The sequence below is a fragment of the Monodelphis domestica genome, chromosome 3, assembly GCF_027887165.1.
Source record: "Monodelphis domestica isolate mMonDom1 chromosome 3, mMonDom1.pri, whole genome shotgun sequence".
Lineage (NCBI taxonomy): Eukaryota > Metazoa > Chordata > Mammalia > Didelphimorphia > Didelphidae > Monodelphis > Monodelphis domestica.
Genome location: NC_077229.1, coordinates 262,643,902 through 262,669,528, shown reverse-complemented (window position 1 = coordinate 262,669,528; position 25,627 = coordinate 262,643,902). Strand labels below are relative to the sequence as shown.

Sequence of the window (25,627 nt, the reverse complement as noted above, 5' to 3'; positions counted from 1 at the left end):
ATGAAACAAAATCTTCATGGACTAATAATAGCTCATATTTACAACTTTTCAGTACACAAAGTACTTCCTTGGAAGCTGTTTTTAGTTTAAACATGGTCAACCCATTTGTACAGCTGTGATTTCAGTGATGAACTAAAATAAGCCTGCAATATAAGTTCTCAATACTAGTTTCTTCTCAATATTCATCAAAACTTTAACCTTGGTAGGCTCTTCTATAATCATAAGGGATAAGTAATTAAAAAATAAACAAAAAATCACCATGTCATACTCTTCCAAGTACAACCTACATGGCATAAATAATCTGAAGTCAACTTTCTAGAGGTTCAAAAACTCAGGGAAGAAAAACATCCTTGAATAATTAGGTAACTCTCATAATATCACATGAAAGTCTATTTGTTACTCATCAAGCATTTATAAAATCCTATGATTATTCTCAGATACTAAAATTGTATCAGATTTCCATAGAACTTGAATTTTGGGATATTTATCCAATAGAAATGGGTCACAAATGATTAATAATCATGTAAAAGTAGAATGTTACAAAGTTTTTCCTTCAAAAGCTTTGGTTATTTATTTAGACTTACTCCATATTGAAGATTAAGTTTTTTATACAGCCGTAAAAGGATTTCCTGATTTTCAAAGCATAAATGACTTCATCTTCTGGGATTCCACCTATGTATAGGTGGGATACATTTAGGATCCTGGTTTCTGCCAATGCCCCAAATCTCATTTCTGTTTGATTGGCTTCATCTACTTGTACTGTGATGGTTCTGAAAATTCAAAGTAAAAAGCAAAAAGCTAGGTCATTTTGTTCCTAAATGGACAAACCAGTTCTATTAGTATTCTAAAACAAAAAATGATTAACCATGTATAAGTGAAAAGACATGATTTATTCTTGAAAATGGCATGATGTTTTTTCACAACTGAACTTTGGCAATTAAAACACTTCAATATAAATGAGATTGTTTAAACATCAAAACCTAGAATTTTATTTTATTGATCCTAATTATCAGTTCCAAGGCATAAAAGCAATAAGGGCTAGGCAATGGGGGTTAGGTGACTTGCCCAGGGTCACACAGCTAGGAAGTGCCTGAGGCCAGATTTGAACTCAGGAAGATGAATCTTCCTGACACTAGGACTGCCACCTGGCTGCTCTCTAAACTCTTCTACAGTCCTCTATTGCAGTATACAAGGTGTTCTACATTCTGAATATTTTACATACACATATCCTCGTACCTTGATATGATAACAACTTATGGAAAGAACAATCTGTCATAAAGACAGTCTGGCATAAGTTCCAATCAAAAGGAACTCATTATAAGGTAGTTATATTTTTAAAGAAGCCCTAGAAGGACTCCTAAGAATGGTGTTATATATACTGAGGCCTCAACATATCACAAGATAATAAAATCTCTGCATAATACCATCTGTGAAAAATAAAACTATCCATATTATATTATTTCAGTACATTATATATATATATATATACATATATTCAGTACATTAGAACTGACAAATTATGTCAGTTCTAATGGAGATATATTTTTATCTGATAATGACATGGTTACTACATGCATATGTGAGTGTATGTGTAAGTAGTTCAGTATGTATGTAGTACCTTTTATTCCTGATTAAAACAATGGAATGTTCTTGCCCATCACTGTATGTTCCAGTAGTAGAGCTGAGGGTGGCTTTTCGAGTGCTCATTCCATCCCCAGGATTAACATGTATTTCAAGATCACCGTCAATCAGCATGATAGAGAAGAAGGGCTGTGAAAATTTCAAATGAAGAGAGGTTTTCCATAGGACATTAGTTTTCTAATTTTAATTCAAAATGTTCTCTTTTATGCTATCTAAATACTTAATTTGTGAGCTTTTCTGTCAAGAAAATAACAACTAGTATTTTTATAGTGAAGGTATATAAAGTATTTTACATGTTTCATTCAAAAAGCAATAAAGAAGAAAAATATTATATGCTAAAGAGATGTATCCTTCACAATTAGGATAAAATATTCAAAATTTAAAATGAATAGAGCTTTGCAATAAAGCTACTTGAGCACTTTGACTAAAAAAAATTTGTTTTTTTAAATTTGGTCTACATGGAAATAGACAGTGTGAACCTTAAAAATTCTCAGACCCCACTTCATAAGGTTGGGTTAAGACCATTCCGCATTTTAAACAATGAAGGAACTTAGATCAGGAATGTGAGACTTCTACTTAGATCAGGAATGTGAAGATCTCTACTCCACCCCTACTTAAGCATACTTTAGGGGAAGATAAAGTTGTAAACTCTTTGCTGAACAATGAAAAGTACTTAAACCCATACTTATAATAAGGCAAAAAGTTCTTACGCTCTGCCTGTTTTTAGAACTAATACAAAAGGATGCTAAGTACCTATAAAGGTCAGGCAACTTGTGAACTTGCAAAAGGTAAAGAGGTGAGAACTTACTCAGGCATGAATTACTCAAAAGTTTAGACTTCTTAGGTGTGAATTAAGAATGGTCTGTCCTTTGGAAAACGTCTACTGTGATTGGTAGGTGTAAGAATTTAGGGGAGGCGACATAGGAGAAAATTCCCATTAAAAGGAGGTTAAAAAGGAGCTGAAGACATTCACATTCACATTCAGATTCAGGATGGAGCTGGTGGAGTCAGCTGAGATGAAGCTGGCCTGGTGTCACTAGAATCCTTGCTTGGACAGATCTTGTGGTGAGTGATTAAGGACTGACTGATCTTTCTTTTAGGGCTTAGGCCTGAGTTGGCCAGGGCTGCCCTGGGCTGGCCTATCCTTTTCTCATTATTCTCCTTTTTCTCTCTTTCTCTCCTTTTCTTTAATTCCACATTTGTATTAATTAAAATCTCTATAAAACCCAGCTGACTTGGGTATATTTAATAATTGGGAATTTTTCCCTGGCGACCACCTTATATTTGATTTAAAACAAGACACTGTCTTAAAAACATATTTTCTGCGGCCACAATTTACTCATCCACTCTTTTATATGCCAATAATTTATATCTTCCACTACTTTAATTATTACAACAGTGTTCATATTTAAGTAATGGTATTTTTGTTTAAAAAGAATAGCTTTTGAGTCAGAACAGGTGAAATTATCTTTCAGATAATCTCCTACACATGAAATTCTCAGGCTCTTAATACATAATCCAAAACCTAATTATTTCTGTTTCTTGATTTTTTATTCTCTAGAATAACATAGTTTAAGCAATTAGAAAGTAAAAAACTAACATGTCAGAGAATATTAGTCCCTCCTTTCAAGTAGTTTCTACAAAGTGAAACTAGATAGACTTGGAAACCAACTCATATACAGGGAGAGAAATATATAGTAAATCTAGAAAGGTAGGCTAGAACCAAATAATCAATGAATTAATATTTGGAAAAAATTCTTGGCAACGTGCCTGGCAAATAGTACGTTGTCTCATAAGTGTTTATTCCGTTTCCATCTTTATATAGTGGCCCATCAAAAAACAGATTTACAAAGAGGCCCAACTAGGTTCTTTATTCTTCAAAAAAGCACATATAACATTTTCATTCTGGAGGTAAACTCAAACTCATGTTTCAGGAAAGAAAGATTAGTATTCCTCAACCTCAACCTCAGCAGGCAGTAATTTCCCTTAGAACCTTGAGCGTGCATGAGCATAGGTCAGCCATTTCATACTGCTGGGGCTTCCATCAGCTCATCATCCCGATTATTGTGATTCTATGGACTTTTGGAGGGCCAACTTGATGGTCTTTACTGGATCAGGGTGGACAAATCCAATTTACATACTACATTTGTTTTCCCTCTGCTACAATGCAGTTGCTTTCCCAGACTGCCTTTCCATTGTAAGTGTTGCTTTCCCCTAGCTTGCCTATAGGGCAACTGTTTCTCTAATACTATACTCAGCAATTATGTTGTTTACTTTAGTGAACTGAAATGGTCTCCTTCTGTCACCCCATCCTCTTTGAAGATAGTCTACAATTCTGTTTAAAAGATACTTTCCTGTCTATCCTTCTAATATAGTTTACTCATTTGTATATTTTTTCCTTTACTAAAACAACACCAATTGACAATGATGTTACTACAACTCCATATGAATTTGAGTTTATAGAACTTAACTCAGTTTCACTTAACTGAAATTTCCCCCAGCTACTTTTATTATTTTATACTATGTGTCAGATGTACACTTTTTTCTGAATTTTTCAGACCCAGTGTGAAAGGTGAAGACACAGATATTCATATTAGCAATTCTCTAATAAAATCTATTGCACCTGAACGCATGACATTTTAACATTAGAAATGAATATTAAGAATCATAAAATGAAGAAAGAAAAAAAGGGGAAAAATCAAATCATTAGATACCTTTTTTTTCATTTTTGGTTATTAAAAGTAAAGAGGATCATGCATTTGCAAGCAATATAAGGAAACCACTGCTATATATGAAAGTTTATTTCTGAATTCATGAAAATCATGACAGAAATAATAAGGAATAGTATATCCCATTTTAATATTTTAAGTTATTTTTAAACCTCTTAGTTTTTCCAAAGGTCTTTAATCTTCTGTATTTCTTTGAAGGGGCTCATCATCCTTTTAGTTACCCAGGCTGTAAATCAAGTGAATCAATCCTTCACTATCCCTTAACCTCATATCCAATTAATTAACAAGTTGACTCTACACATTCCTTTCATTCATCTTATCCTCACTTACAGGGTTACTTAGTTCAAACCCTTATAACCTATTCATTTAGACTGTTGTAATAGCTTCCTGTTTGGTCATTCCTGCTTCCTACTCCCCTTTTCAGTTCATCTACCACACAATTTTCTAATCTTTCTAGTGCACAGATATAACTGCATTGACCTTCTGAAGAAACTTCAATAGCTCCCTATTGCCTGTTGGATAAAAAAGAAACTCTTTGATAGGAAATAATCTGAATCTAGCTGACCTTTCCAGAATCACTGCACATTATTTATTCCCTTTCATTCATTCCACCTTTCAGACAAACTGACATAGTTGCTATTTCCCTTACACAATATTCTATCCCCTGCCTCTTTGCTCATGTCTGAAATACTTTCCCTTCTTACTACTACCTCTTAACATTTCTAACAACAGTTAAGGCTCAGCTGAGACACTATCTTTTTTGACCCCCCCCCCACCAAGTTGCCCTACTCTGACCCTAAAATTACTTTGGATACATATACTTATTTGTATACATAGCATACCCCTTTCTTTGATTACAGGTAGAATTTACCCCTCTTTTGGTCAAACACTATTGCTTCATTCTTTGTATGTTATACATAGTAGGCGCTTATTAAAAGCTTCTTCAATAAATTAAACCAGTAGCTCTGTAGTGTTTAAAATAACTCACCACATTTGCCTGTCGACGACTTCTCTTCTCTTTTCCTGTGGTAAGGCCAGATAGGATGATACCACTATTGTTCTTAGTGGCAAATGTTACCATCAACTCAGACTCTGTCAACAAAGGTTTGGGTGGCAATTCTATGTACCCTTCATTGAAGATGCTCGCACTTCGGATGGGCTGTTTTAAAAAAAGAGAACAATCGGGGGCAGCTAGGTGGCACAAATACAGTATGGATTCCAAGACAGAAGGTGAGGGTTTTATGTTTGTTTATATATATATATATATATATATATATATATATATATATATATATATATATATATATATATATATATATGTAAATATTAGTGAATTGTCATCATATATATATGATGACAATTCACTAATATTTACATAGCTCTTTTTTAAAGCCTTACCTACCATCTTAGAACCAATATTGTGTATTGATTCCAAGGCAGAAGAGTAGTAAGGGCTAAGTAATTGGGGTTAAATGTTTTGCCCCAAGGTCCCAAAGCTAGGAAGTGTCTGAGGTCAAATTTGAACCCAGAGCTCTACTATCTCCACTGAGCAATCTAGCTGTCCCAATACAATATAATCTTAATAAAAAATACTTCATACCTCCAGTGAGCATCCTTTTCTCACTCCATAAGAATTTCTGAGTAAGTCAAAAGTAGTCCTGGAAATTTCCAGACTTTTAATACAGCCTACATATGATCTGCTAGTAATTCCTTTCCTAGAGGAAAAAGAAGGAAACAAAAAAGTCTATATGACTCAATTCCAAATTTCTAATTTTTTAAAGGAAAAAAAAAAGAGGACCTAATCTGATATGGAGAAGCTACTTCCTAGTGCAATCAAAACAACTTATCCCACAAATGAACACATGGTTAAAATGAATTTCTATTTATTACACCCTTAAATGAGCAAAATGATTTTATGTAGGGACAAAAAAAGATATGAATTTGTCTGAGTTATATTGATTGATATCTAATGATATTATTGACCCCCTCATGAAACTTGAATAACTTAACATTTTAACATCTATACTAAAACAGAGCCTAAGCATCTTAAAACTCACAATGAAACTTCATCACAATAATTTTGTGTATCATAGATCTTCCTATATGCCTCCAAAACCCAAATGTGGCAGAATAAAAGTTCTTTGATGGCAATGGCTGTTTTTTTCCCCCCTTACATCCCCAGCACCTAGCATACCATCTGGTACATCCCAATAAATTCTTATTTAATTGAATTTAACTATAATACAGCCAATTCAATTTCCTTTGGACATTAATATGGCAAGAAGAACCAATAAAGATATATTATTCACACTGTTTATCCACGACCTTGCCCTTCAGATAAGAATAACATCTTCACTCCAATTTATCTTTCCTTCTCTCTCTTTCCTTGTTTTTTCTTTCTCTCAAATACTAATACATGATATGCATACTATCAAGGTATAAAAAAGCTCTATGTGAACTTCCAAGATAAAGAAATTATTAGTTGTATTAGGAGTTGGAAAAAGAAAAATTAAGTCAAGTTTCATGGCAGAGGTGGTATTTGAGTTGTCTAGATAGGTATTAGGTGAAGAGATGTTACACTATGGATTCCATACTATGTATTCCATACATAAGGAACAAGAGCCTGCTCAGGAGATAGAAATCAGTTGAGCTTAGCTGGGTAAAAGGCAGGAGGGTAATATTACATAACTATTTATTTGGGGCCACTAAGGGACTGAGAACAGAGAAATGGCACGACCAGATCTATATATAAGGAAGAGAGGTTACTAGTAGAATGTAGGATGTATTGGAAAAGGAAGACAGTGGATATGGGAAGATACATGATGGATCTAGTACAATCTCTACTAATGAGGACGGCAGTCTGTGTGAGAGTTGACATAAATGTGTAATTTACTAGACTTGGCAATTAATTGTTCATGAAAAATGAGGGAAAGGAAAGAGTCAAAGTTAATAATAAGGTAACGAATATAGGAGAGACAGAGAATTGAGGTGCCACTAACAAAATTATGAACTTCAATTATGATAAGCAGTGCTTTTTTTAAACCACCAATTGTTCTACTACATAGCAAACTAATTTACTGATTAAAATTGGGTAATCAATGGCAGAAAAAAAAATTCTGTTTTCCAACAGAACACCTTAGAACTTTTGTTCTGGGCAATCCTCCAACATAAATCGGGTCCTTATTCAAACGATTCAAGTCAGATGATCCTCCAGGAGATTCCCCTTGCTTTGTTTCTTTTGAAGTGGTGTTATATGCATCATTAACTATTAAGAGTCCTAAAAGGGGACACAGAGGTGGACAAAGAAGAAAATCAGAATGGCTTTGTAAACTAACATTTTTATTTGCTAAACTCTGTCTTTATGCCTAATCTAAGCAGAGAACTGTCAAATCTCAGTGTAAAATCTTTCTTTAAAAAAAAAATCCTTTGGAATAAAGAAATGGAGGAATTCCATGTGAACTGGAATGACCTCCAGAAATTGATGTAGAGCAAAATGTGCATAACTAGAAGAATATTGTACACAGAGACTGAAACATTATGGTGCAATTGAATGGAATAGACTTTTCTACTAGCAGCTATACAACGATCCAGGACAATCCAGAGGACCTTATGAGAAAGAACGCTATCCACATCCAGAGAAAGAACCACAACTACATGAGAAAAATGCATGCTCTATCACGTAGTGCAATAGGGATATGAGTGGGGTTTTGATATTAAATGATTACTCTACTGCAAATATGAATAAGAGAAACATGTTTTGAATAATGATACATGTATAACCCAGTGGAACTGCTTGTTGGCTTTGGGGGGCGGAATTATGAATCATGTAACCATGGAAAAATATTCTAAATAAAAATTTAAGAAATAAAAAAATAATTTGACTTGGACTTTGATAATATTGTTAGTTAATAAGTCTATCTGACATCACAAAATTTAAAATAATTGTATATTCTATATTGGTCTAAAGGAAAGTTAGATAGGATGCATATATTTAATCTTCATCTGATAAATTTTACGACCATAGAGAATAGTATCACAGATTGAGAGTGGAAAAATTTTAGAGGTTCTCTTATTCGCGTTTTCTAGATGAGATTCAAATAGATTAAGAGATTTGCTCATGGTAACACAAATATTCAGCAGTAGAGTCAGGATTTGAACTCAAGTTCTCTCGCCCAAAACCATGACTTTTTCTACTGCCCCATGCTATTTCCTTTTTTAAGCCTCTATTAAATGTAAACACTATGTAGTTGATTATTGATTTGATTTCAACTTTTAAAGTTGTAAAACATACAGTTTTCAATGAATGGTTATATTAAAGACCATTTTAAAGTCACCATATTTTATAAGGACAAATACTACAGAAATGATTTTTATTAGCATACGTTCAGAAACTCAAAGTAAAATGAAATAGTTATATTACAGGAAATATAATCTCCTATTATAACTACATTCATTCCAGTCCATTCATAATGTTTCTTACCTTGCTTTCTGTTACGTTGGAATGCAATCTTGTACCAGATTCCATTATTGTAACGTTTGTCTGTAATTAGAACTAGAGGGCCTGAACCAAGATCAACAGTTAGTTTAATTCTGCCATCAACCAGCTCAATAGAGAGGAAATCTCTCTGTTGGAGAAAAAAAGAACAAAAGAGGCAATTATCTACTGGTAAATTTCTGTGATGAAGTTTTAAATTTTATTTCTAAAGGTGATGGCAGCAATATATTTTGCAAGGGAAAAATCTGAGAAAACTAGATGCAATCAAATAATCAATTACCATGTTACTTGCTGATTTGACAGCAGTTGCCAGAGTATCCATCTAGTACACAACAAAAATCCAATAAAAGCAAAACTCAAGTTTTGTTGAAAGTTGTAAACCTATGAAAAGATTTCATGTTCAACATCTTCGTCTTAATGGATTACACTGAATACTCACTCATAGCAAACTGTGAAGTTAGTCTTCACTTCAAACTTGAGAGAGGTATTTTCAGCATACAAAATTCCCCAAAAGTTATAGAATCTCAGACTTGTTAAAAGCTGCCAGAAAGTCATATCTAATGAAAACTGTATCAGAGATGTTCCCTATAATTGGTCATGTAGCATCCTCTTGAAAACCTTCAATTATGAGGAACTAATTCTTTTTCAAGGAAATGCATTCCCCTTTCAGATAGTTTTAATTATTACAAAGTGTGTCTTTATCTTGAGCTAACATCAGTTTTTTGGCAACTCATACCCATTGCTCCTAGTTTTGCCCTCTAGAACAAAGCAAAACAAATCTAATCCTTCTCCAGTATGTCAGTCTTTCAAATAGTTGATCACCTAGCATATTTCCCAAGGTAAAAAATTCTAAGCCCCTACTATCAATACTTCTATGGCATAGCGTCAGGTCTTCTTGAAGGTGGGAGGAAGGCAATAGATAGTGTGGGGTGGGGGTGCAGGGACAAGGATGGATCCAGAGCTATCCCATTTAGAATTTTCTTCCATTAATGCTTATTGCTAACTTGCCTATAACTTAAAGTCTTACAGCAGTGTTGAAACAAACATTTCAAAGAATACTAGTAGGCTATGAGTTTAACTAGGGCTGCTGCAAAGTTTTGGATATTGTTTTTACAGATAGCAAAACATTTAGAAATGATTTTATTGAATATAAATTCTATTCACTCAGAATACAATAAGTATATCTCCAAAACAAATACCACTTGCCTATTATACTTACTCCTAACCTCCAAACACATCTGACCTCAAACTCACCAAGAACACAACAGAGATACCTGTTCTTATCAAAGAGAAACTGCATGTTGCTAAACTATAGGCTTATGATTCTTTTTAAATATCCCAAATCTCTCACACCGCTGTTCAAAGCTTGGATTGTGCTGCCTCATGACAAAAAATATTGTACCGTGAATTTAAAAAGTATGAGAACCACTATCCTATAATCGTCTTCTGTGAATATCTTCTGAGATACTGAAAGGTAGGAGATCTCCTTAAGTAAGGAACCTAGTCAGTATGTGTCAGCAATAGAACTTGACCCTAGGTATCCCTGACTATAAATAAAGCCAGCCAATTATCCAGCAAGCTATATTGTGTTGGTTATATCTGTAAATACTCTTTCTACTAATATTACTATAAATTATAGGAGCCTTCTTGGCTGCCAAGCCACACTGTTTACTCATATTGAGGCTTGCAAACATATTTGATAACATGAGATGGGGCGGATGAGAAACTGGAATATCAAGTTCTGATGGCAAGAAATTCACAAAAAGCCATTCTAAGCAAACATTCATAAAAAACGTCCAACAATTGGGTTCAAAATACACAGAGAGCCAGAGATTAATATAGTAACCTAAGAACACACAAACCACTATATAAACGGTTTCTTACTGTGTCATTAGAAGTAAGGTACAGCAAAAGGCCATTAGGTGAAAAGGAACTGAAAAGCATTATTATCTGTGTCACAGTGGACCGCAGTGTCTTTTCCACAATTGAATATCCACTACCATCAAAATAAAACGAAGAATCTTCATTCTGTGAACTACAAAAGAAAAGAATATTTAAATAATCATTCAATAAAATTTAACATAATAAATAAAATAAAAGTTATAATATGTTCCCAGGCAGGTAGTATAGGTGGGTTCATTTTTTAAAGAATCATCAATTTTATTTCTATTTCTATCATACAGATTTTGGCACAACTGTTTTGTCCGTAATTTGATAATCAACCAAATAATAGCAATTTGATGATTGGCATGAATAAGAGCATTCAAGCCAACTCTCCATTTCAATTACATTGTTTATTTCAGATTTGAGAAAGTTTTGAAATAATAAAATCAATTCACACAGATTTGAACTAAAAAGAAAATTCTCAAATACATAAATAATTATTGTAAATCTTAAAACTGGAGCACTATTATAACTGTCTCTTTTCCCCTCCCCTTTTACTGCTTTTCTCCTTTTTATACTATCATTTATCGCCCTCTGCTGGTTTGAAGTAATCCAACAGCTAACCATATTTTTTTAACCATTCTATTACTCTCTATGTGTTCAGAGATCCAGCATCCTTGCCAAGAAAACCCCAAAGGGGTCACAAAGCGCCAGACACGACTGAAAAACTACTAATCAACAACAGATTTTTGTGGCAGGTGGTCTAGGTATTTCATAGGACAACTAAGTGGCACAGGGAATAAAGTGCCAGGCTGCCAGTCAGGAAGACATATTTTGCTGAGTTCAAATCTAGACTCAGACTTTGGGATCCTGAGCAAGTCACTTAACCTTGATTGCCCAAGTTTGCTCACCTGTCAAATGAATTGGAGAAGGAAATAAGAAACTACTCTATTATCTATGCCAAAAAAACAAACAAACCAAAAACAAAAACCAGATCGAATCACAAACGACAATGTATTTTATATTCGGAGACTTTAGTCTCTGAATAAAGGACTTATAGATGACATTTCAAGGTACATTTATTTATACATATAGACATTTCAAAATGTTTTAGGATTTTTGTATAAATTACATAATTACATAGTATTCCATGTTACTACAAAGTACCATATTTCTTAGGAAGATTTAAAAAATAAAATATGCCTCCAAAGAAAAACATGATTACAAAATTTATCTGGCAATGGAGTAGCTAGCATCCAATATTTGTCATCCTTTAAAAAATGCTGATAATATATACATAAATATTCAGAGAGGTAGAATGATGCCAACCCTAACTGTGGGAAAATAGGCAAATCACTTAAAATAAAAATCTCAGACATCTCTGAATAGATCATTAGTTTAAGACAAATTGCTTATCCACAACAATGGAGAGGGTTTTCCATACTGGAAGTTGCCTATACCACTGAATTGTAGGCCCAGATTTACATAAATAATTAATCACATTACTATTAAATACTAAAATATTCTATATTACTATTCTATTTTATATTATTCTATTATATATGACATATATAATATATTATATTATTCTAGATTATATACTAAAAAAATACAAGTTAAAGTGGGAATATATTACCTTCCAAAACATCCATCACATTTGCCCTCTCTTTCAATATAGTTCCACAAACCAATAGATTTTCCATTCAAAAATGCCTCTCCCATACATCCTTTAAAATGGGTCACTTTCACAGTAGAAGACTTCTAAATAAAATAAAGACATAATCTTTGTGAAGCAAAACAATATTAAATACCATAAAAATTTATTGAGGTTAATGATATAATAGCTACAGAAACTAAAACTCAGTACCTCCAAAATCAGGAAACTTAGAAAAACAAACAAACAAGCAAATGGCCAGAAAAGGAAAAACACAACTTATTTACCTATACTTTTCAATTGCTATATTTTCTTAAAATCTATGCAAGGTTGGAAAGGAGATCAGCATCAGCCCACAACACTCCCTGGGGTCACCCAAACCACATTAAAATATAACTGGGAAATAGTTAAAATAAAATTTAAAGTAAAATGTATAAAATAAATACAATAAAACATAGATTATATTACATTTTAAGATTGAGTTGCTAATGTAGCCAGCATTGATCCTTATGTACAGTTAGATGGCCCTCATTTCTAATTGAATTTGATGCCCCTGGCCCAGACAATTACCCTAGCCTAGTTAAGAATAACTTAAACAATACAAAGCCCTAAAAAGATTTATCAGGTGAGAAAACAGTATAACTGTTCACTGGGGTTGGGGGAAAAGTTTAGGCATCTAGGCTAAAGGAAGTCTGCTCTGATTGAACGAGGGACTTGGTCATGCCCTTTGGCTCCTGAATAAGACATGAGAACTATTTTAGAATGCAGAGAATTGAATGGCTGACAGAGATTAGAGAACTTTCTAGCTAACCCGCCCAGAAGGAATCTGCTGTGAGTGGGGTGAGAGCTGAGCCTTGGCCTCAACCTTGGGCATAGGTCTCCTCTTACTTCCTTGGTCAGAGGAAGATTTTGGACTTCCTCTTTTCCCCAGGCATCATGGCACCATGGATAGCGTCAACTTTGGAAGCCAAGGAGAGAGGATTTAAGACTACATCTTACATCCTCACACCTATGAGAAACATGGCTCCAGCAAAAAGGAATTTGAGGGGCAGCTATGTGGCTCAGTGGATGGAGAGCCAATCCTAGAGATGGGAAGTCTTGGGTTCAAATCTATTTCAGACATTTGGGCAAGTCCCTTAACCCCCATTATCTAACCACTACTTTTTTGTCTTGGAACCAATTTACGATACCGATTCTAAGATGGAAAGGAAGAGTTTAAAAATAAAAGACAAAGTTATATTTGTTCAGGAAGTAATTCATTTGCAGGCAAAGTGAGCATGTGATATAGAACTTTTAATTTTTTTTTTCTTTTACCTTTATTTGCCCTCCAAGGCCTCCAACAAACATTACTGTTGATTCATTTACATCAAGCACATTAGCTGTCCCAGGAGATTTAGCAGTTTTGGTTGATGACTTTTGGGTAGAACTTACTTCCTTTATACTCAATGAGCCAGTGTTTCCAAATCTAATAATCACAAACAATTACATAATAAATACTTCTGGAAATTCAATCCCTTTCAACTTAAATATTAATTAAATATCCACTCAAGCCATAGCATTATTCTAGGGGCTGCAGAAAACCTAGTTCCTCCTTTCAAGGATCTTACAATCTAGTTGGGATATGGGAAGAGAGTTCTATGAGTCACACACACACACTAAAACATCTAAGTAATAATATATGACAGGTGATTAAATGCCAAAATATGCAGCAGAGGCAATACAGGGTACATATGAGTGATGAGAGAAAAAAATCAGTATAACGAAAACCTATGCTCAAATCCACTCTTGAACATTGTATGGGTGACCCTAGGCAAGTCACTTAACCTCTATTTGTCTCACTTTCTTCATTTGGATAATGGAGACAATAATAGTACCTACCATCAAGGATTGTAATGAGGATCAAATGGAATGCTAATTGTAAAGTGCTTAGCATAGTGCCTGGCACATAGTAGATGCTATATAAAGATTAGTTGATGATTATTATTCTTGTTGTTCATTATTATTATTATTATTATTGTTATGATGGGCCAGATGCATCAGAGAAGACTCCAATGTGGAAGTAGAACATGAACTAATTTGAAAGATGGGTAAAATGTTTGATCTGTGATTTTGGGGACAGAAAATTGTTCTGAGTAAATAAGGCATATTTTGCTTTATCTTCCTTCAGATTTAGCAATCTGGAAATCTCAAACTTAATCTAAAATTCTAAAGATAACCAAAATAACATATTCTTTGAAATCTTTTTCATATCATATAGTAGAGAAAAACTATCTAGTAACATATATTCTTTTCTACTGGCAAAGTTCAAAGGAGAGCTTTGAAGTTCCCACTCAATATGTTTTATCATAATTATTTTGTAAAATCTTCATTACCTGGTTACATATATTTGGTGCCATTTATTGTTGTCTATAGTGAAGTCTGAAAATTCCAATCTTGAAGCACCAGAACCTACATCCCAAAGGAAGGCCACCTTCCCATGCCGCATCTCCACAGCAAGGAAGTCAGACTAGAGTTGAGGTGAGGGGGTGAAGAAAGCATTGAAAATGAGTGAGTTTTATATAATGGAAGATATTTTGTTCCACCAATAACATTTCAAAGCAAATGTTCTTTACTTATTTTATATTTTTAAAACTACATGGTACTTTCCTTAATATTCCCTTTCTTGCTCCATACTAGCAGCTTCAGTAGGATTCTAATACCTCTTTACCTTGGAAATACCATCATCCTAATTCCCTCCTGCACAAAAAACAACCCCAATAATTTTTTTCTTCTTCAAGGTCACTTGCAGCGTGAAAATGTTTTCTCATTGCATTCTTTTCTTTACTCTTTAATCTAGGAAGCATCAACTGAATCTGAAAGATTCTGTATTGTAAGAATAACCCCCCCCCAATAATAAAACATATCATGAACATGGGCCATAGATACATTTTAAAGGTAAATTCCTGAAAAGTTACATTTCACTATTGTGATCTAATAGGACACAAGAAAAGATAACAGACTTTTTTCAAGTATTAAACAAATATATTAAATATATATTTAGCATATATTTATTTTTATGTGTGATAAATACACAATATAAACAAGTATGCATATACACACATATAGATAGGTTTCTGTATATGTTATACATGTCTATACATATATGTATATATATGTATATATATATATATATTTATTTATACATACATAATTTAGTCCTGTCCAAAAACACTGCAGAGGGGGAAAAGAAGAGTTTCCTCAATATGGCACAAGGCTAAGTGGCATGTTCATTCTAGTAGGACTGTAATGATGCTTCAGCTAATGCCATTACTCTAGCAAAAGGAGAGACCCACAAAGGCCTCGCCAATCTCACCATGCCTCTATTTCTCTTTCTCTTTCTCTCTTTTTCTTTCTCTTTCTCTCTCTCTCTCTCTCTCTCTCTCTCTCTCTCTCTCTCTCTCTCTCTCTCTCTCTCTCTCTCACACACACACACACACACACACACACACACATTTAATTAACCCTTTAGAAAAATAGGGTTACAGCTCAATTCTTAAGTTGTATTCCATAGCACTGATTGCTTACACTGGCACTGCTACCCAGGTAGAACAGGAGGTTATCGGGTTCGGTGGTTTTAACATTTAACATTAAGGTGTTGTAGTTTGTAGAAGATATTTGAGGCCGGTAGGCACGAATACAGTCTCGATCTGCAGATACAGCCACTTTAATCTGAAAAACAAAACAAAACAATGAAAGGGTTTAAATATTTTGGGTTATTTAACACTAAATGCTCTCAATTACCTAAAAGTTAAAAGAAGAAATGTGATTTAGTAACTGATTTTCACTAGGAGTCATGGGCAAATGGGTTTCCTTGCCTTATCATTAGATAATGTCACAACTTTTATAAAGTGTATGAACAGATTCAATTTTTTAAATGTAAGAAAGCTTAAAATGGGAATGCATATGAATGTCAAAATATTATTTTATATAGGAAATTGAATTATTGTTTTTTTGTTAAACCTTACCACCTTCCATCTTGGAATCAATTTATGTATTGATTCCAAGGCAGAAGAGTAGCAAGGGCTGGGCAATGTCCAGAGTCATAGAGCTAGGAAGTGTCCGAGGTCATATTTGAATCCAGGTCTTTCAGTCTGACTCTCTAATCCACTGAAAATTGAGTAATTCTTAATGAATGCCTTAAGCAGTTAAAATCAGGCACCTATACAATTATCTTATTAGTTCAAATGTAAAGATCTTTAAATGTCAAGCTAGGAATTTATATCAGTTAAGTAGCCAAATGTCTTGACTAGGAAAATAGCATAACTATATCTATGCTTATGGAATATAGCATTATAAAGGACAGGACTGAAGAGGTTAGAAGCAGGTACACTGTAACTGATGAACTATCACAATAATTGAGTTTAGAGGTGATGAGGGCCAGAATTAAGATGGTGGATATACAAATGGAAGGGAAAAAAGCCTTCTTAGATTATTCTAGCTAAAAATAATGTCTCCTTCCTTTGAATTCTTATAATTTCCCTTTTATAGCACTTATCAAATACTTCCTTATACTTTAGTCACTTTAGTCACCATATATATACACATATACATATACATACACCTTATTGCCCTGCCAGATTGTAGACAATGAACCTTATTCACCTTTGAATCTCCTTCAACACCCAATTGCATGCCTAGAATTTAGTATTCTATATGTATTTATTGAATAAATGAATATTCCAAATGATTTTTTTTAATCATTATCAGAGAGAAAATGTAGTATAGTTAGTAGAAAAGTCAGACTTTTAGCCAAGGAGCCCAGGGATTAAATCCTGCCTTGTCTGATACATACTCGTTGGGTGACTCTGGGAGAGCTACTTATGTTCTTAGTGTTCTAGACAACTCTCCAAGGCTATAAGTTGCAGTGAAAGTGCTCGCCTGCATTGTTAGAAGGAATTTCTTCAACCAGGAGTTAGTTCCCTATGCCAATAAAATCACAGCTCCGGTCCGTTTTATCCAGTATCTCAAAAAACAAACAAACAACACCTATGCGTTTTTTGATTCTGTGGTTTTTATTTTCATGAATAGTTAGGTACTATTTCTCAAAATTGAAAGAATCTTGATAGTCCTTTTTTAAAACCCATACCTTCCTTCTTAGAGCCAATACTATATATTGGTTCCAATGCACAAGAGTAGTAAGGTAAGGGCTAGGCAATATGGAGTTAAGTGACTTGCCCAGGGTTGCAAAGCTAAGAAGTATCTGAGAACATTCCATCTTTAGGTTTGGTTGTCTATACGTTGAGTCAACTACCTGCCTCCCCCCATTATATATATATTTTTTCATTATGTATTCTTAATATCTTCAGAAGGCAATGCCTACTGCATGAACATTCTGAATAGGACTTAGAATATTTTAAAAATAAGGGAAGAGACAGGAGTCAAGTTACAAGGTGACCTAGGTGAAATAACAAAGCTGATAAATCATGTTGATTCTCAAGACCCACATTAATCGGTTATTGAATGAATGTCAAAAAACAGGAGAGGGTTTGCATTATGAGACATTTGTGTGTTACGAGACACTTCTATAACCTAAAGCACAAAAGCAGGAATTTAAAAGAATGAAAGCTGAAAGTCTTAACTTTAAATATCCTTCAAATGAGAAGGGCACAAGGAATTCTTTATGTATAAAAGCTGTTTCTATATTTTTGTACTTACAGATGCTGCCTGCTTTCGGGCTTGATTGATCAATTCTTTAATTTCAGAGAGGTTTCTGTTTAAATTCTCCTCTAGCTTTTTCAAAGGCTTCAAACGATCAAATAAAAGACTGGTTTGTGTTTTCACGTCTTTTATTTTCTTTTCAACCAATGAAGCTATGAAGGAATAGAAAGGAGTAGAGAAAAATTAATTGCTCATTACTGGAATGCATGGGACAAAATTCTGGATAACTCTCAACCGCCTTTAGTAAACGTGTGAAAAATTCACACAGAGCACAAAGAACTGAAGAAAGTTTATTTTAAAAAGCCTGCCATTGACTCATTTTTCTTTTCATTATGCAGACTCTTTGGGGATTGTAGATAGAATCATGATTTTTATGCTTAGCAACAGCAAGATTTTGCATTGGTGCAAAGGTTTTCCTAAAATGAAGAAAGACTTACTAGTCTTTGATGAGTCACTTAAAATATGAGTAGTTTTTCTCAATGTCTCATTAACCCTGGACAATTCGGATGATGTATGGAGTAGCTTCTGACTGAAATCCACAACGTCACTTAAAATGCTCATGGCACTGACATTAGCAACTCTAGCCAACTCTTTGGTTTTCAGTCCTGCATCCCAGTTACCTGAAATGTAAACATACAGGCACCCTCTTGTAATCACTCAAACTGAATGACATCGCCACAAGAAGAGTAAATTTAATTTTATGTATTATCACAACATGGCAATAATCCTTACAAATTATGGGAGACAAAACTCAAAGTCCTTTATGGCTTTCTTTTGTAGAAAGTATAGGACTTTGCACCACACTATGTGACTTTCTTTAGTAACAAATGCAATAATACTTTCAGTAAAAATATCACAAAATAGTAACTTTGTACATTGAAGACAAATCACCAAGTGTCCTTAACCATTAGGGTCAGCCATTTTTGCTTTATTTTAAACCCTTAACTTGTCTTAAAATCAATACTGTGTATTGACTTCAAGACATAAGAATGTTAAGGACTAGGTAATGGAGGTTAAGTGAGTTGTCCAGTCCAGCTAGGACGCATAAACCTCCTCTTTCCAGGTCTGGCTTTCCATCTACTGAGTCACCAGCTGCCCAATAACCATTTCATTTTGCAGAAGAATAAACTAAAGCTTTAACTGATAAAATGGCTTAAGCATGACCACACAGTTAATAAGAAATAAGGCTAAGATTCAAATGTAAGTCTCTACTGATTTCAGGTCCAACATGAATTTTGTCACTTGGAAGTATAATATCTCCCTATTTTCCACATTTTGTTTTATTTTGAAAGAGATTTTTAGTTTTGCAAGTTGAATTGTATTGTACTTCACATTGTACTGCAAATATAGTGTGTTTCAACACACTGTTGAGAATACTGATACTAGAAAAAAAAAGGAATTGTATTTTGTCATCTTTGATTGTGTCTGAGTCACTCCCTTTTGGTGTTTAATTGGCAGCGATATTGGAGTGGTTTGTCATTTTCTTCTCTACTTCATTTTATGGAGGTGGAAATCGAGACAAAGAGGGCTAAGTGAGTTGCTCAGGGTCATATAGTTAGGAAGTATATGAGGCTGGATCTGAACTCAGCTCTTTCTAATTCTAGGCCCAGTGCTCACAACACAGTGCCACCTAGCTAACCTAGGAACTAATAATACCAAAAGGGAAATCAAATTCAGAGATAGTCTAGATAATCTTGACAGTGAACTAGCTAATTAAAATGCCTTTGGAGAAATAGTATTCATTTTATTATCATTTTTTCCTTTTTGAAAATCTCACTGGTTTGACAAAGGTCTGTCAGTTTAAAGACTTGAGTTTTCCCATTTTCAAATAGTATTGAATTTTCAACTTAAGGTAAGAGGTATCATGTTAAATTAAATTGGGAAGAAAAATTTCTGTCCCCATAGGGAAATGGATATTACTAAATAAGAGAGAAAGACATGAATGTATTTTCTGGATTATAATATAATCCACTTATCGTAGGATTTTAATGTTTTTAAAAATGTTAATTAATGTTACATTTTCAACCAAACACAGCTAAATGTGACTTAAGAACATGAAAAGTCTATTTCTGAATGTTTTATTGCCTCAATAAAGGAGATCATAAAGCAGTTCTTGAAATTCACACATTTATGACAAGCTTAACATTCTCATGCAAACCACTGATGATTAAAGAAAAACAGTATTATAGATTTTTTTAAAAAAATCTTCCTGATAGTTTAACAAGCTTCTATCCCTGGACAGACTTTCCTTTTGTAGCATAAAATGCAAGGATGTGTATAAGACTTAGCATATTAAAAAAATCAATCCTACAAACATTTATTAAGTATCTACTACATAACTGACACTCCCTTTAATGTTAGATTGCAAATTTTTTGAAAGCAGTGTCTGTTGTTCTTCTTATCCTTCAAGGGTTCAGTATAATGCCTGATAGAGAGTAACCCTTGTTTGCACATGCTCAGCTTTGGAGGAACAACAACAAAAAAATAATGACACTGTGGCTGTCCTGAAGGAACTTACAATCTAATATTAAAGAGAATGTCAATTGTAAATTTTGTTGTTAGAGAAAAAGTCTACTGCCTAACCCAAAGTCTCACTCCGATGGTTCTAAGGTTCAGAAAAGACCCTGGATTCTCAAGGCTAAACTTTCATATCATCGCTCCTGGTACATCTGTTTACACTGAAAAAAATATGTAGATGGATCTTTTAATTATGAACTCTATGTCTTCCATGAACAGATAAGTTTGGCCACCAGGCGACAACTTTTCTGAGTTACAGCAGCCACTGATGATCTATCTGCTCATATGTGAATGGATTATTAGTATATGGAGCATAGTTATGGATGCAATCAGGGATCCTTGAAATTCTGAAACAAGTAAAGAAACTTGGAAGGTAAGCAATTTTAGTGGTTACATAAAATCTATAACTTTGGTCTTTTGTATTTAAGAATACAGATTCTAGCATCACAAAGCAGTTTTTCTTCTAGTTCATTTGACAGAAAATGAATATCATCACTCCCAATTCAGATTCCTTTTAAAACAAGATACTAAATCAGTCTCCAATCTCATTTACAACAAGGGTTCTTAATCAGGCTTCAGACAGGACTTCATTATGCTTGTCGGTAATGGCTTTGCAATAAGAAGGTTTTCATTAAATCAGGACAAATCCCTCTCACTTACCATCAGGCATCATCATTCCAAGCATCACCAGTGAATCATTAAGTTGCTTGGTAAGTTTATGAGTACGATCCTGAAATATGTTTACCTTCATCTTCAGTTCATTTACTTTGGTCATAGCACCTATCAGGGCAACAAAAAGACATGACTGTTACTACTTTTTTTTTTTTTTACTAAACTTTCATCCAAAATTGACAGTTAAAGTAAATATTTATTTAGTTGTCCCAGGATCATTTCAAGTCTTAAAAAAAACAACAACAACAAACAACCACTTTTACCTTCTCTCTTAGAATCAATACTAAATATTGGTTCTATGTAAGAAGAGTGGTAAAGACCAAGCAATGAGGGTCAAGTGACTTGCAACACAGCTAGGAAATGGTCACACTTGAACCCAGGACACCTTCCATCTCTGGGTCTGGCTCTCTATCCACTGAGCCACCCAACTGCCTTCTCCATATCTTAAGACTATTTCCCCAAAAGCTTACATGCCCTACATTATTGGTTATGGAAATTAAGCAGTGGATCTTCTGAGTCTGTCTGACTTTGATGGCAGAACCCTTCACTAGCAATACCTTTTATTAAACCTCCCCTGAAAATTTAACCAGGGCTCAACAGTGTGCAAGAGAAGTCCTGTGAGGGAAGTACAAATTCTCCAAGTCTTTTCCAGATTCACTAGTGTCCTACCTATCAAAAAAAAAAATGGGATGCTATGGATTTTGAATGCAGAGGTAAGGAAGTTCTTTCTACTCTTCTCACAACTATAGGAATACCCGAGGATGGAGTAAGTTAATATAAATCTTTAGAGGCATATTTGGACACCAGGAGGGAAGCAGATTTCTTTAGGGTTTTTTTTTTTTAAACCCTTACCATCTGTCTTGGAATCAATACTATGCATTGGTTCCAAGACAGAAGAGCAATGAGGGTTAAGTGACTTGTCCAGGGTCACACAGTGAAGATGTGTCTGATATTTCTGATATAATAGGCTTTATTAAGCCTACCATGGATGAAGAGAATGTTCAGCATGGTACAAGTGTCCTACCATCAATGATAAGAAAAAAAAAGCTTCATCTGGGATTCTTCTCTCTGATTCATATAATCTTTCTGTGAGAACTTATTTTTCATGTATTATATTAATTCCTACATCAGGGTCCTAGAAGATTAGAAAAGACTCCAATACAATTAATGCATAGTAGAGAAGATTCCCGTGCCAGGGTTTTGGATGACAAGCACTATACAGTCTAGAGGCTTTTGTATTTCCTTTGTTCTTGGGAATCCAAAGAAAAGTATTCTTTTTACAAAATCTGAGTAACAGGAAGGTTTTACCATGATTCTTTCCCCTCAAATGTGACAGACTGTCACCTATCAGTGAAGGGAAGGGCTGAGTTTGATGGACTATCTCCTAATTAGCTATTTACTAACTAGAGATATCTTGGACTGTATAAGGGAGGAAGTGAATAATGAGCTCCCTAAAGAGCATATGGGCATTTGGCCCAGGAGATTGGTTGGTGGGGGCGGGGGGTGTCTTTTGATTATCAAAAGAATCACTTGTCTAGATTAGACCAGTCAATTAACAATGTATTTAAAAATTAAGAAATGCTTCTTTTCTCAAGAACTTAAATTGTTACATACTATCCACTCTTTCTACTTTTGCTCCATTTTAGACTTTTTTTCTTATCATTCAGGCTAAACAAAACAGGTAAAATTGTTCATCTTATTGCCCCTCTACCAGGAATCCTATTTATTCCCTTGATAAGTTTCTTAAATCCATTCTCTTTTTTTCTCCCTTGTTTATAACAGACTATCACATTTAAATTTTAAGGGGCTGCTATAACACTAAATCACTGACAAAATGCATTATCTTCAGATGATAGCTCTGAATTAAACATAAACAGCTATGACATTCAGTATTTCACAGACTGTGAAATACTCTTTGTTTTTGTATAAACTGAGGGTATAGCTCCCCCCTCCATTTTCTCGTAGGGCTCATATTCAATACTTTATTTTTTCATGTGATGATATAAACAATTATATGTGTTTTGTCACTTTGAAAGAAAATAATTGTTATTTTCATTGTACTATTCATCCAATCATGGGTGAAGGCAGCAGGCATGAGGCTCCATTATGGGAAAGAGATGCATTTAGGAGACAGATTTGATCATGACTCATTGCCCATTTGTGGGGGGAAAATTCTAATGGGTTTCACATTTAAAAGAGGTGTTAAGGTGTTAAATACATTCCAGGTCATGAGAATTGGTATGCTTCTCCTGATATACAACTTGTTTTCAAATTGTCTTCAAACATAAAGTAATTTTCACTTGCTAAATTTCTCAAAGGAATGACAAATGAAGTATATTGGTTTCCTGAAATTCAGATGGCTTATGAATTTGCTATCTAGAGGGATCATTCAGTATACCTTCAGATATTAAAAACAATGAAAAAATGAACATTATGCAATTCAAATACAGTGTTCTGGGTACCTACATGTTAGACTCTAGAAAAAATATCTGAACACATATTTGTAACTATTCTGAAGGCTATTTTTCCATAACAAATCAGAGATTTGATTGATTGAAAAACAACCAAATAGTTATAAAATATAATCAAACTTGTCTAATGTATGCGAAGAAATGCCCTTTGGAAATAGAATAATAATATTGTGTCTCAGTTGATGTTTATAGAGTAGAAAGTAAAACAACCAATAAGGACCAATTTATTATATTCAACAGAGCAAGAATAGAGTGTTCCTACCTTGAAGAGGATTATGAGTCTGCTGGGTAGTCAATACTTATACCTATGAAACATTTAAAGAATAGGGCAGGACAGCATACAACAAAGAGCCAACCATGAAAATGATTAAATGTCTTAAAGAATGACAGGTAATAAAGGCTCTGTGAGCTCAGCATGGGAAGAACTCAGTGTTTGCTGTAATTATCAAGATGGATTACAGTGGCTGTGAAGAAAGATGAACTCATAGTTTAACAGACACATGCGCTATGATTTTATTAAATAGAGTTTGCTGTTGATTTTTTCAATTAAACCCCAGAAATGGGAAAGAGGAACTTTTTAATCATCAAAAAGGCATGGCCTCTTCTTTCTTCAGGAGGAGGGAGGAATTGCAAAAGGTCAATTTTCATAGATCATCCATAAATTTGTTCACTTTTACAATGATCTTGACCTCATTGTATGAGACTGACCTTTCGTTCTTCCATCCAGATTATGGGCCTCTCTTAGAAATTTTGTGCCACACTGGAGAGCTAGTTTCCCATGAGAAACAAGGGGTTCCACTGTCTGAAAAACAGGATCAAGCCAAACATGATAAATGCATGTGAGCATTTGTTATTGTTGAACACAGTAATTATATTATTAAAAGAAGCTTGCTGAAATCAACTCGAAAATCTATGATCAAATGTTGTCTAGATAGAAGTGAGAGAAAGCTCTTGGGAATTAAATGATTAATTGTAGAGAATTAGTTATAGCCAGATCAATAAACACATTGTTGGTAAAAATATCATTTCCACTCTTTATGTGCCAATTTCATCATCTAAAATCCAAAGACTTATATTTTGGGGAGCAGCTACGTGGCACGGTGGATAGAATACTAGATTTGGAGTCATGAAGACTTAAGTTTGAATCTGGCTGCAGACCCTTCCTAGTTGTGTGACCATAACCCTGTTTGCCTCAGTTTCCTCATCTGTAAGAGGAGCTAGAGAAAGAAATGGCAAGCCATTCTAGTAGCTTTGCTAGGGAAAACCCTTCTACTCTGACTCAAAGCTAGGTCATGAAAGGAACAAATAATAAATACACTAAAGTGCTCACATTACTTGAATTTGTACTGCATATTTCTATTAGGCTAGGACGAGTGACCAAATTGTATAACTTAAATATAACACCCTAAATAGTTCAAATTAATGGCCGTATTATAGGAAAGAAAACAGTAGGTAGCATTATCAAAGTTCTCTCTTTGTGAAAGCTACATGGAGTAGCAGGATAGTATCTTGGACTTGGGGTAGGAAGACCTGAGTTCAAATCCTAATTTAGACATTAGTTTTGTGATTCTGTGTGCAAGGCACTAACCTGCTCTAAGTGTGCTCATTTGTAAATTAGGGCAAATAATACTGCACAGGGTTAAATGAAAGGGTTTGTAAACTATAGCACTATATGAATGCTAGCTACATAATAATTCCCCCGGTAATTTTTATTATTTTAATAAATTCAGATATATTTTAAATATAGCCAGTTAGCTATTTATATATACATATATATGTATGAATAACTCTGTCCAGTTAAGTTTTTCATGATGATATAAATCTATAAGAAATATGCTGCCAAGCACATATTTGTGGTTCTTAGTCA

The 25,627-nt window shown here is 34.1% G+C and overlaps 1 protein-coding gene across 4 annotated transcripts in view; it reads right to left on the bottom strand.

Annotated features, from left to right (window-relative positions):
* LAMA1 (laminin subunit alpha 1) overlaps window positions 1-25,627 on the bottom strand; it is a 155,665-nt gene that overhangs the window by 12,062 nt on the left and 117,976 nt on the right. For all 4 annotated transcript variants that reach the window (XM_007487695.3, XM_007487697.3, XM_007487696.3 and 1 more), the window contains 15 exons: window positions 24,469-24,562; window positions 21,278-21,397; window positions 18,538-18,720; window positions 18,098-18,252; window positions 15,968-16,111; window positions 14,776-14,909; window positions 13,718-13,868; window positions 12,386-12,510; window positions 10,750-10,900; window positions 8,851-8,995; window positions 7,506-7,647; window positions 5,971-6,085; window positions 5,359-5,529; window positions 1,619-1,770; window positions 585-770 (listed from right to left, as the gene is read on the bottom strand). In XM_007487695.3, the coding sequence (XP_007487757.2) occupies window positions 585-770; window positions 1,619-1,770; window positions 5,359-5,529; window positions 5,971-6,085; window positions 7,506-7,647; window positions 8,851-8,995; window positions 10,750-10,900; window positions 12,386-12,510; window positions 13,718-13,868; window positions 14,776-14,909; window positions 15,968-16,111; window positions 18,098-18,252; window positions 18,538-18,720; window positions 21,278-21,397; window positions 24,469-24,562 (2,168 nt within the window). The remainder of the gene's footprint in view (window positions 1-584; window positions 771-1,618; window positions 1,771-5,358; window positions 5,530-5,970; window positions 6,086-7,505; window positions 7,648-8,850; window positions 8,996-10,749; window positions 10,901-12,385; window positions 12,511-13,717; window positions 13,869-14,775; window positions 14,910-15,967; window positions 16,112-18,097; window positions 18,253-18,537; window positions 18,721-21,277; window positions 21,398-24,468; window positions 24,563-25,627) is intronic.